Source organism: Dicentrarchus labrax, unplaced genomic scaffold (assembly GCF_905237075.1).
Source record: "Dicentrarchus labrax unplaced genomic scaffold, dlabrax2021, whole genome shotgun sequence".
NCBI lineage: Eukaryota > Metazoa > Chordata > Actinopteri > Moronidae > Dicentrarchus > Dicentrarchus labrax.
In genome coordinates this window covers 17,630,562-17,643,979 of record NW_026136709.1, presented here as the reverse complement: position 1 = coordinate 17,643,979, position 13,418 = coordinate 17,630,562, and the positions used below count along the sequence as shown (strand labels likewise).

General features: G+C 39.4%; 1 protein-coding gene across 1 annotated transcript in view; it reads left to right on the top strand.

Moving 5' to 3' along the window:
* The window catches only part of tmem108 (transmembrane protein 108), a 46,090-nt gene extending 33,753 nt beyond the window's left edge, over window positions 1-12,337 (top strand). The window contains exons 3-5 of the mRNA XM_051411020.1: window positions 4,531-5,799; window positions 7,123-7,274; window positions 9,331-12,337. Of these exons, the coding sequence (XP_051266980.1) occupies window positions 4,531-5,799; window positions 7,123-7,274; window positions 9,331-9,447 (1,538 nt within the window). The 3' untranslated portion in view covers window positions 9,448-12,337. The remainder of the gene's footprint in view (window positions 1-4,530; window positions 5,800-7,122; window positions 7,275-9,330) is intronic.
* The last annotated feature ends 1,081 nt before the right edge of the window (window positions 12,338-13,418 follow it).

Below are 13,418 nucleotides of genomic sequence, written 5' to 3'. Positions count from 1 at the left end.
ACTGGACATGCTACTTCGTCTCCATGTTTAAGCTTTCTAACTAAATTAAAGGTCCAGTGTGTAACATTTAGGAGGATCTTTTATCAGAAATAGACTATAATATTCGTAGGTATGTTTTCATTAGTGTAAAATCACCTGAAAATAAGAATAAATGTGTTCTCATTACCTTAGAATTAGTTGTTCATCTTGTCAAAACCCACAGAAGTGCTTTCCATGGAGTCTGCCATGTTGAACTGCCATATTTCCACAGTAGCACAGAATAGACAAACCAAACACTGGCTCCAGATAAGGCGATCTGCAGCTACACCGCTTGATGCCACTAAATACTGCTCACAGGAAGTTTAAGGCTAACCAAAGACAATCAGTTGCATTGTTGGCAGTTTTCCTCTCCACAGCATTAAAAGGCAGGATGGGATGGGTTAAAATGTTACCATATACAATATTCAATTACTGTCCTTTGCCTGCTGCCACCCAGTTTCTTTAGACGTTTCCACAGCTTGTAATTTGTTTTTATAAGCCTAACAATGTGATGCTTTTTCCATCCCAAGACACCGTTCTGCCACCTCTTATCATCTGTCACTGAATCACACATTGAAACTCTAAAACAGGTCAAACTGATTACCAAAGCAATGATCACCGGGCCTCACCAACGTTCATACAATTCAATAATCAACCAAACAGAAGTAACAAATTTGAGTTGTCTTACCTTAGTGCGAGTGTTAGTTTCTTCCTCAACAGGTTTTTGTGAAAAAGCTGTTTTGCATTCTGAACTAACAAGGTTTCTCTCTCGGGATATTGAACGTTTTCCAACAATTACTTTTTGCGATTAATGCTGTTGTAAGGCACTAAAACAACTCCTCTTTACTCATTTTCTACCCCTCACATGCATGCTGCAGCTCACTTATATGTCATTTGGAAACCTGTGTATTGCATTATTATAGTGACCCTTATAATGAGATTCCTAAAGTCAAACAAGGAGCTTCATTTACAAACTTTAAGCGAATAAACCTCAGAACTCAACACAGCAAATCATAAAAAGGCCGGTGTTATCCTCACTATGTATTCAGCACTCATAAATATACAAGCAGTCAGATGTCTAAGTGCAAACTTACTTAAAAAGCAGATTTTCTCCTTTAACATTTTAGATGCGATCTTTAATAAAATATGATTTCACTAAACTGCAAAGTCCTGAATGAATATTAATCTCCATGTTGGTTACAGATTAGCGTGAAGCAACATGTTTCTGGACAAATTAGAAGAATATGATCCTGTTTATGTGTATGTGTGCCAGAGCATCTGGTTTGCCCATTTCTGATATAACTTTGTTTTCTAAAGGGAGTCTAGGTGTTATGTTTTATTCAGCAGAGTGTCAGGTTGCCAGGTTGTGACAGCCAGGTTTGGGTACTGATTGAAAGTATATCTCAAGCCAGACCGCAGCATTGTTCACTCTTAATTGACCTCTATTATCCTTTGTATGTGTTTTTTTTGCATTTAAAAACATAGTGTTTACTCTGCCTTGCTTACAGCTTGCAGAGAGGTAACTTTCCTATTACAAATGTTAGTATTTGATATATTATACCTATGATTTTGTCACAATAATGCTTTTATTTATTATTCAAATATCATATTTCAGTCTTTTTTCTTGTTGTCTCTCTTTCATGCTGTGTTTCTGTTCATGCACAGTCTTCAGTATAGATTAATTTGTGAACTGCAATGTCTTGTGAGCATATGAAAGGGGCCTTATCCTCTAAATCTGGCCTAATGTGACCACTATTCACATTGGCGATGATCAACAATAGGCCAAATACTTAAGCTTTGATAGGTTGGGTTTGTCTGTGTTCCATTTCCCTGACTTAAGGATCATCTTAGGAAAGATGAGCAGTCATAAATCAAGAATGGCCATGTGTGTTATCTCCTCAGATATGGGTCTGGAGTGGGCTCCATGGATTAGAGACGTGACAGGCTTGGCTAATGGAAGACAGGGTCTGAACCCTCTATCCTGGTAGTCTGTGTGATTGAGTATGGAGGAATATGATTAATGATTCAGAGGCTGAGTTTAAATAGTCAGTGCTTTGGGGTTCTGCTGTGGTATATTTTAAATCCCCTCAGTGAACAAAGAGGATGGAGAGGCTATCAAAAAAATGTTGAGATTACTGATATTGACTATTGCCTGGGCTGTTATATTGGACTGTTTAAAATATATATCTGTCTCTTACTACATTTCTACAACAGATTTGTTTTTTCACCTCTTCTCCCATCTTCTTCTCCTCTGCTCTTCTTGGAAATGGAAACTGGGTTTCCATAGTTACTGAGGGAGCACCATGGTTAAACGATGGCCACAACATCCAGTTCACATTGGTGGATTTAGACTCTGTGTGTTTTCTATGACTCTTGCTGTTTTGAGGGTTTTATGAATGCCAAAACAATGTAGTTTTAATCACTATCCTTAACTAACCTCTACTGCAGAGACCTCATGAATACCCACATCAGCATGTTCATGTATTTAAAAGTTTTCTTTGTCTATATTATGTCAGTGCCCTTTTTTGCCAACTTCTTGGAGGCCTTTCTCTGATTCAAGCCCTATTCTGACCCATTGAGTGTGTGCGTCTACAGCTTTATTTGTGTGGCAGGGTTCAGCAATATTACAAAAAAGAGATCGGGGCTATGGTTAGAGAAAAAAAGATTTTTGACAATATATTGTGGCATTTGTTTTCTCTTAAATGGCTTTAAAAAATATATTTTTCTAATATAAGTCTTAAAAAGTAAATGACTTTAGGTCTGTATTATTAAAGGATAAGGCTGGCAATGTTCTACATTTTTCTTATTGTCAGCAAATCCCATGAAAAGAGCAAAAACAACAATAAGCTGACTGAAAAGACTGTGTATCCAAAGCCTGAGGTTATTCCTCTGTGCCATCGACCATCCATTGTTGTCATTTTGTCAAAAATATTAAAAACGCATCAGTGAGCCACACTGTTGACATGTTCCTTTATTACCATGATCACACACACTGTAGTTTAATTTTAGTCACTCCCGCACACACTGTCCTGCAGCCATAAACACTCAGTAGCAAACAAAATATGCGTGACTCCACAGCTGAAAATAGTCCCCAATGAATGCACAATTTCTTACTGTTTGATTAAAGTTTGCTAAAAGCTACAGTGCCCAGCTGTTTCATGTAATTACTGAGCCGTATTAATTGATATCTTCAGTAGAAATGAATGGCCTTGAAGCTGAATGTCACTGACAGGAGTGTTGAGGGACAACCTAACGCACTGTTGGTTCTGGTCTTTTCATTGGATTTGTTAAAAATCTGAAAGAAATTTAGAACATTTCCAGATTTATTCTTAAAGCAAAAAACCAATAATGGTTTAAGCAGAATAGAAATACAAATATGTCTAAATAACCTTGGAACGTGTAGTATTCTCACACCATTAACATGCCACATAACCTCATTCAGACAGGATGCATGCTCCGTCTTCAGCTAAATGCATAGAAACCGCCCAGTGGGAGCTCCGTTAATGTGTCACATTAGCAGTGTTTAACAGTGTCAATAAGGGATGGAGGGGAGGGAGCAAAGGGGAAATTAATAAGCCTTTGCACGTTTCTCCCTCTATGACTTTCTTGCTGGATAACATAATAGGACCAATATTCCCCACAGGCACCTGCTAATGACTTGTCTCTACTCAGCTTCCTTATGGGATTGAGCTCAAGAAAGTGAATCTGTCAGGCTCTCTGAGATGGTTTTAGCATGTTAAGTGGGTTATTTTGATGCTGTGACGACTGTCATTGTAAAAATATCTTTACAAGTCATTTTCTGTAGTATTGAGCATGAAGCTAGTGACATTTGCACTGGCTGAAAATGCATTTTCACTTGATTATTTGTTTCAGAAAATACATTTATTAAGTCTACTGATGTGTTCTTCGCTGATCTTAATATAAAATACAATTTATTTCCAAGTTCTGCAATTATCAAAGATTTAAAGATCACTTGAAAATGTATGAATACATCTAATCCTATTTAAACTTGCATAAAGAAGATTATTATACACTAAATTAACCTTTTTTCAGTGTTATCTGGAGATTAGAATCAATAATCGCTTGTTATTTGACTGCATTACCGCAGTGAAGTGAGTAAGATCTTTAAGCATTTCAGCGGAGTAACAAGGCAGCTTTGTTTGAACTAAAGACCGAGACGTCCTCCAAGTCCTAGCTGCACAATAGATCTAGTGAATAATCCAGTTAATAAAGCACTTACCTAGTTAAACTAGGCGAGTGACAAACACAGCAGTTCAGTAGATCAAAGGCTGAGGAGCATAATGAATGCAAGACAAGGGTACACGTCTCTGCTGAACACCTGAGTAGTCAATTTCACCTGCTGGGCTGAGAAAGACATAAATTATATTTAGGCAGACAGACATGTTGAAAATACACACACACACAAAATAATAATCAAGTAATTAATGAAGCTAAAAGGATATTCTACGTCATAATGTGCTTATCATGAGCTTTCTCTCTCTTTCTCTGCAGGTGTTCTAGCATTCCTAGCACTGTCAGTAGGACTGGTGTCATCAGCACAGGAGCTGTACCTCAGCCAGACATCCCAGGACCCTGTCTCCATGGCAGCCGCCCAGAGCAGCCCCCTGTCTGCCCCCAAACCTCCCCCACTGGACTGGCAACAGGAAGGCTCCAGTAGCGGGGAATGGTCACCTAAACGAGGCACTCAGTCCTCAAACATCATCCTCCCCACTGTCGCACTCCACCCTTTGGCCTTGTTTCACACAACCCAAACTTCCAGCCTGGCTCATGACGACCCTCCCCTTCATGACACAAATGCTGTCACCCCAAACACTGTGAGCTCTGAGAGTCATGTGAATCAGCCCCCGGAGTCCAGCTCTGATATTGTAAACCAAGGCCACATGCACAAAATGGTCAGGGTACCTCAAGTCCATAACCCAGTTACTGTCAGCACTAACCAGGCCAGCAGCAGCAGCAGCAGCAGCCCTAAATCTCTCAGCACAGCGGTCCCAAATATAGATGTGGAATCTACTGCCAGAGGGGCCCCAAACCCCCTGGCTCTCATGTCCAGCTCTGGATCAGACAGAGGAGATACTCTCACTGCACACCATGGGCTTCAGAAGTTGAGTGTTGGGGAATCCACTGACCACGGCCGGCAGCATATTCCCGATCACGAGCGCCCTTCCTTGACCTCCATTTCCTCTTCATCAATGAATGCTGACCCGGCGCTAGGCCTGAAACTCAGGGAGCATGCTCGGGGGGCCGCACACCACCACGCCATCACCCTGAGGGAGGTGGATCCCAACGAGCCCCCAACTGATCCACTGGTGGTAGAGTCAACCCCAGGGACTTCCACCACAACCACTCCAGCCCTGTCCACTGAGCTCAGCATTGATTCAACAACCATCCCGAACAACCACACTGCACCAAACGAGACCACCACTAAGGATGGTCATAGCCAGGTTGTCCAAGGTAACAGCACAGACGGTAATGACCCTCTGGGACACTGGTTGGGGAATGTAACTGCATATGGAGGGTTGCTCTCTAACAGCAGCTCTGTCGAGTTGGCGTCTGCTCAGGGGAACAGTTCGGAGCCCCCTTCCACAGGCAATAGGAACTTCCTAAACAAGCAGGTGCCTGCTACTACCCAGGACCCCTGGACTCCCGGCAACAGCTCAGGCCCCACCGTTGACTCCCCGTCGTCTCGCACGACCATCTGCTTGAGCAGGATGGACATTGTGTGGATTGTGTTGGCCATCAGTGTGCCTGTCTCCTCATGTTGTAAGTAATGTTAGAGCAGCTTGACAGAAGGGGAAATTAATTAATTTAAAGAGTGTCAGATTTTATTTCGAGTTTAGCTGAACATGACTTAAATCCTACTAATGTTACAGTCATAAAACATGTTTCTATTTAAAGGATCAGTGTGTAAGATTTAGTGGCAGGCATCTAGCAGTGTAGTTGCAGATCGCAACCAGCTGGCCTCACTGTCCACTTCAAAGCATGAAGGAGAAACTATGGTGGCTGTGAAGGTGCTTTTTGTATACTACATATACCTTTACTTTAGAAACATGGTGGTTCAACATGGTGTACTAAATGCTACACACTGGACCTTTTTTATTTGCTTTATTAGAGATAGGTGAGAAAATCAAATCTCATGTTTGTACAGTTAAGCCAGCAGCAGTTAAGCTTAGCTTAGCATAAAGACTGGAAACAGAGGGAAACAGCTAGCCTGGCTCTGTAAATCCAGGAAACCTGCCAAGAAATAGTCCAGCACATAAGCCACACTGAAATCACAACAATTATATCCTTTTGTCTGAGGATTAAACAAATGGGTTACAAACAAGGTGTTAATTTCCACGCTTTAGAGGAAGCAGATTTTGTAACCTTCAGACAGAGCCAGGATAGTTTGCCTTTGCCTCTAGTTTTTTATGTAAGCTAAGCTAACAGTGAACAGATGGATATGAGTGTTATTAATCTTCTTATCTAACTCTCAGAAATGATGCATTTTAAAGTATAAAGTATTTCCCAAAAAGAGTTATTTTGCAATAAAATCTTATAATTTACTCATTTCATGCCCTTACTTTTTTTTTTTTTATTTTCTGGGTTTGCACTTGCTTCCGTATGTGATTTCCTTCATTTTTTAGAATGCCTTTTGGCCGCCCCCAGACACCCTTCAGGGCTCGATCTTGTTGCATTAAATTGGAGAAAGTGCAATAGCAATATAACAGCAAGGGGAGGTAGAGTTTATTTCATCGAGCAGAAGAGTAGCACCTTAGGCAAACCAATTTTTTGCATTTTGGTCTGTTGGAGATAGAGAAATATGGATTTCTTCCCCTTTGATAATAAATTATTTTCTTGTACTGATTCCTGAAAATGTGTTACTGGCAGACAGCTTTGTTGTTTTAAATAGCTCAGAATTACTACAAGCACCAGTAGCTATTTCAAACAGTATTTTAAGGTAGAATTCTTCTAACGGTTGCATGTTGTCGTGAAACATGACAGCCTCTACCTCAGTGTGGGCGCTTTCAGAGGCTATTTGAAGCAGCAGCTCTTCCAGTCCCTGCACTAACCAACAATTTCTACTCCTGTCTTTCCCTGCTCTAGCTGTGCTTTTGACTGTGTGCTGTATGAGGAGGAAGAAGAAGTCGTCAAGTCAGGAGAACAACCTCAGCTACTGGAACAACGCCATCACCATGGACTACTTCAGCAGGCACGCTGTGGAGCTGCCCAGAGAGATACACACTCTCGAGAGCGAGGTACAAACTGCTGGCACACTGACACTCTATTAGTGTACAGCACTGCACACAGAAGTGGGGGGACATTTACTTGATGTTTCACTATCAGTCAGCAGAATGGTTTTAATGAGTATGGAAACAACAAGAGGATCCATGTCCAATCTCTCCTGTCAGCAAGCCTTGAGGCCCCTGCTGAAGTGCACTTGAGCATGACACTGTATTACTACGATTTACAGGGATGCTGTATGGAACAAGCAAAAAAAGGCCCTGCAGTGTATCTTTTAAGAGTACTTGTTAGTATTTTCACATCCAGTAAATTGAAGTATTATCCTATCAGTACTTTGTTATTAGGAATGCACACTTTTGGCCATTAAAGTCCTTGTTTGGGGATAATGTTGCGGAATTCTAAATTACAGCAAAACTCGTCATTAGTAAAAAAGTAATTTACAATCACAGTTTTTGTGACAAGCTGATAAAAGAGCTTTATGTGAGGAAAATGGCTGCTAATTAGGACACTGAGGTTGTGTTTTTGTAATATTTCTGTGAATCTGAGGGGTTTTATGACTTGAGGAGGTGTTTACATTGTACAATTAGAGTTTTTAGACTACATATTTTAACATTAGACTGTTTAATAAACGTTTGCTATTTTCCACCAGAATTACATACCAGTCAGTATATAGAAGGCTTTAAAAGAACATTTAGACCATAATGTAAGGTGGCACATACAATTGAGCATCAGTGAATAAAATTAATACATTTAATTCTCAAAACAACCACAGAGTTTGGTTGATGACAGGTCAAAAATGTTCTGCAGTCGAAATTTGCAAATGTGGCCGCAGTGTTTCATAAATCCTGCCTGCAGCCGTGGTGATGATGATAGATTAGAATAATAGATTATTAGTCAGGTTGTCGAGAATATTCTGTGAGGGTGTTTTAGATAGTCTTTAAATACAGGAGCTACATGCACATTGACAGACCTCAAAAGGAGGCTCTTTAGTCTCATGTTGGTTTAAAACTCAAATATAAATCTTTTGACAATCATCTGACAAATTAGGAGTTCTTGTAGTTCAGGGTATGTGCTGCCTCAGATTATTCCCATGATTTTATGTCCATCCCCTTTATATTTCTACCATATGTGGTCTCTATTACACTGAGAGTAACACTGAAAATAACAAGATAAGATTAAGAGTTTTTAGTGCATTTTCGGCGCCACCTGGTGGAAATAGTACAAAAGTATTATTTTTCCAAGTTGGTATTAAATCTGCAATCTACCTCCTCTTCTTTCCCATATCATATTGTTTGCATTGCTTTGTTGCATGTTTGTTGTTTGCATGTTTTTGTCATCGTCTCTCTCTTATTCCTCTACCATTGCTCATTTTGCAATCCTTTGCCGCGTGTTTGGGGGGCGGCGTCAGGAGAGGGAAGCTGAGGTTGGATCATGTGTGGGATGCCCCTGGTGAACACCCAGGTGTTGTTTTCCCCTGCTTTACCTGTCTCTGTAGAGCAACAGCCTCATAGCTTCCCCCAGTGCTATAGGTAAACGACAGTGCTCTGGGAGAAATCATTATGAACCTAAATGTTTGATTTGATTGGATCTTGCTGGTAAAATGGCCTGATTACTGCTGTAAAACAAATAATTTTGTTGTCACACCTCCCTCCTCTAGCACTGCCTTATTACTGCTGACTCACCATCAACAACCATTTCTACATCACTCGCCCCCTACATTAAGTTCCCCTGTTGCCTTGTTTCTTCTGAGTCATCCCTCCCTTTTGTCTCTTCTCTCGTGAAGCATTTTACATCTTCCCCTGAGCCTCCCTTTGTATCTCTGCTCATCTAGCTTTGTCAGATATCTTTGTTCACTATCTCCTTAAAAGCCCTGGGGTGCACCAAACCCATATTTTATTCTGTTCACTTCCACACTAGTTTGCTCATTGCCTGTAGAGTGACTTAGATACAGTAGACTGCAGTGTGTGCCCTAATGGTGAGCCCTGAAGCGTGAATTATGAATCACAGCTATTGTTTAACAGTTAGGCCCCAGTGCTACATTTTTTTAAATGTGTATGTGTGCATTTGCAGGAGCATGACACCTGTCTACCCCCTAATGGAGACTACAGCGGCAGCAGCGTGGTCCTTGTTAACCCTTTCTGCCAGGAGACCCTCTTCATCAACAGAGACAAAGCTTCTGCCATCTAGAGACAAAGAAAGAGAGACACTGTTGGGTCCTCCTCTTCTGCTCCCCCTGCTGTTGTTGTCTATTTTATATATGTGGTAAAATTATTCAGAGACTTTGACTTTATACTGTATATGACAAACACAAAGAGCAACCTGAAAGAAGAGTGATGTAAACAGACACTATTTACTATGAGAATGCACCCGCATATTTTTCTGATGTACATTTTCTACAAAAGGCTTAATTGTGATAAGAGGTTTTTATTGTCTTTATAAAATACAGAGTATATGTGGTTTTAATTTCATTACAGTGGCTTGATGGTGAGTGCACTGTGGATGTCGCCACATGAAATCTGCTTTAGAGAGAGACATGTGCTATGAAAACATTAAAGCTGTTCTGTTGTAATTTTATTTTTCCTTTAAAATCAATCCCAAAATACTTATAGCCTGTTGAACTTGAATATAGCACCTACGTACATGTGGGGGGAAACAGAGATTTGTGGCAAAATACTGTTTTGGAGATCAGGGCCCATATTTATCCAGCTGAGAAATACGCTTAAGAAACCTCTGGAGAGCAAACTTAGGAGTAGAGAAGTTATTGTGCTAAAAGTGAACAATAAGGCATATTTTTCCAGCCACTTACTCCTACTTACAGGATAATGTAAGAAATAAATAAATAGCAGCCCTCAGTTGATCCCATGATTATTCACCTGTACAGTATACTCTGATCAGAACTAGAGAGATAGAGAGAGACAGATTTACTCTGCTGTACATCTGCCCCATCATTTCTTTTAGGTTTCTTCATCCTTACATTTTGCTCTGTGTTATTCTGACAAAACATATGCGATTTACAAGTTAATTTTCTTTGTGTGAAATCCTGAATATCTCCTGAAGAAATTCAAATGTCAAATTTCCAACCATAAAATCTAATACGTGAATAATAATATGTTTTATCTACAGTGCACTTTTGTAGATAATGACAAAAAATACTTTATTTTATAAGTAAAACGAAATCAAGAACCCTCTACACAATACAACAGCAGACTAGAGCAGAACAGAATAAAACAAACATTTAAAGTGGCTATAATCAATATTTTTATTATAATAATGTATGAAATAACAGCCCCCTCTGCTATATAGAGCTTTATAGCGAGTTTGAGCTCATTGTTTAGCAGTTTTATTTCACTCTCACCACTTTCATAGTGTCATTTCTCGGCTGTAGCAGGGAGCTGTTTTCAGAGAAAAGGCTCTAAAAACGCATCAGTCAGCACCAAACGACAGACACAGCTAGGGCTTGCTGGTGAGCGCAGTTGTGCATTTAACAGTCAAAGAGCCAGATATTTCCGTCAGAAGTTGGTGGAGACCAAAAACAGAGCTAAAAGAGAGTCAATATTGGACTTTCATCAGGTGATAAACCTGACTCCAAATGATTGATAATGTTGTTCGCCAATTAAACTTAAAAGGTGACGATATGTCAGTGTTCACAACTTGTTTCTGCTGCCCCCAAGTGGCCAAAAAAAAAGAAGGTTATTACAGGTTTGAAGCTGTTTTTGAAAGGATTAAATAAGATAGATGAAATGGAAACAAAATGTTAACTGGAAAGTTAACTGCTGGTAGACAAGGTACATCAGAGAAATCATATAAGGGGAATTTAGTACCACATTGACAAGTAAAGACAATGAAGATGCATGTAAGCGATTGCAAACAAAATCAATGCCAGCTTTATTGTTGTTGTTACCCGACACCTCTGGAGATTTAAGAGCATTGTTAAGTCATAAGAAATATGACAATAACCTTTTATTTTGAGAATAAAAGTGAAGACGTTTTACTTTTACGTGTGTCCAAAATTGAACTTTTAGCAGTTTGGTGAATATGGGCCCTGATTTTAATGGTTAATTTGAGCTCGAAAACTGGTTAATTTGGGGTCTAAATCCTGCAGTTTGGACTGATTTTCCCCCTCATGTGTCACCAGCTTCTCTTAAGAGGGACCACATAGATGTCTTAATTCCTTATGTTGGCCCTTTATATATCAGTATGTGTGTGTGTGTGTGTGTGTGTGTGTGTGTAAGCAAACTGTGTGAGTGTGCAGTAAAGTGTTGACGGATGAGTTCAAATGTGCTGCCCCCCTTCACCAAATATCACTGTTACTTTAAGTCGAACAAGACTTTGTATCACTTTCAGCTCAGTTTTATCTGTTTTTCTGTGTCTGTCTGTCTGTGCCTCTGTATATGTCTGTCTGTCACTTGTCTGTATTGTGGAGTGGCTACTGGTTATATCCCAGTTTGAGAAAGAGTTTCTCAGCGGTGTAGGAAACAATTAGACCAACCTTGCTACTGTACATGTCTCCCTCCATAAATAATGTGTTTGTCCATCAATGCAAACTGTGTTTGTTGAAATGTTGAATGATTGTGAATTAGTTGCTGGACCACATAGTATGTGTTAGAGGCTGTCAAAAATGTTGACCAATAAAAACAATGAACTAAATAATGTACGCTGAATATTTACTGTGAGCACATACAGAGGCAGTTTAATTATAAAGAAGTGCGTTTGAATATTTTGTTTTTTAATTATTGATACTGTGGTCCTTCTATCATCTCTTTTACTTTGCATTGCTGCAGTTTTTCTTCAATAATCAATGCTGCCTGCCTCTATCGTCGCTAAAGATCTTCTGCATTGTGAGATGTTGTTCGGAAATCACCGATTCAAAGGGCGATGTTGAATAACACGGTTAAACCTATTGATATTTCCTGCATTGGATGCTCACAGCCGGGCTTCTTGTTTTGCACGCTCAAAAGTGGATATTTTACAAAACGTTCAGTGGCACGGTGGAGCAGTGTTCAACATTATGTATTTTTTGTACTGTAGTATACACTGTACTTTTTACTGCTGAGCAATAAAACAAAGAAAAAACACACTGACTGATCCGTTTCTCTGATTTATCCTTTTTAAAACTGACTTTAGTTTAATTTGGATTCCCTGATGGATTTAAGACACTTAAGTCCAAGAAGAATTATGTAAACTATCAGACCTTCTGTACTGTATGTGTTTGTTACATATCACACTGGTTAACTTTATAACAAAGGAGCGTAAACAGTCTCGCCGACCACAGCACATCCATTGATGCAACGTACTGGAATTTTCTCTTTGTGCACCAGTGCTGCATCTGGTCCAGTGACCCCCAGCTCTGGGAATATGACGTCAGTTCAGTAATCTGTTTACATGCCTACTTTACTGCCGAGGAGAGGCTTAATTTGATGTGATTGTTATTAACAAATTGGTAGGCCTGTTAAAATCTGGCAAAACATCACAGTCCAACTTTTGGCATTGTGGTTTTTTTGTGCCCATATTTGAAAATCTTTATATATTTATGCAGCTACATGCTGTTTGGTAAGCCAAATACATGTCTGGAAGAAGCAGACTTGCAGGATTATTATACTATTTAAAAGATTACAACATTTTTGGAGGTTATTTTCAGTAAAAATAAGATGTGCATGAGCTGATAAATATTTTAAACTCCATCTATTTAGAGTTCCTGATTTACCCTCCTTTGTAAACATATGCATTTCACTCAGGTGTGTTGTTGTTCTGTAGCTCATGGTCATAAAATTGAAATTAAAACAAAAATAATTCTCCAACTATGAGAACACTTAAAGATATGTATATGTTAAATGCTAAATACAAATGTCTACAATTAAATACAACAGATTTAAAACATTTATGGAAGCCCAATTCGCCAGGGGAAAAAAATGTGAAATGTAAGCAATGAAAAATGTCTCAATTATTAGACTACATATTAAGTCACGACTTTTGAAGTCAAACTTATAAGCCATAAAGTCAATAGTCATGGCTTAATAGCTTACCATGACTTAGTATCTTACCATTTTGAGACATGTCAGTAACAAAAATACGTACGCCTAAAGTGTGAAGCCAAGTGAGAATGATAAGATACTAAATCATGACTTAACCGTCTGACTTTTAGCTCAGTGTCAGATGAG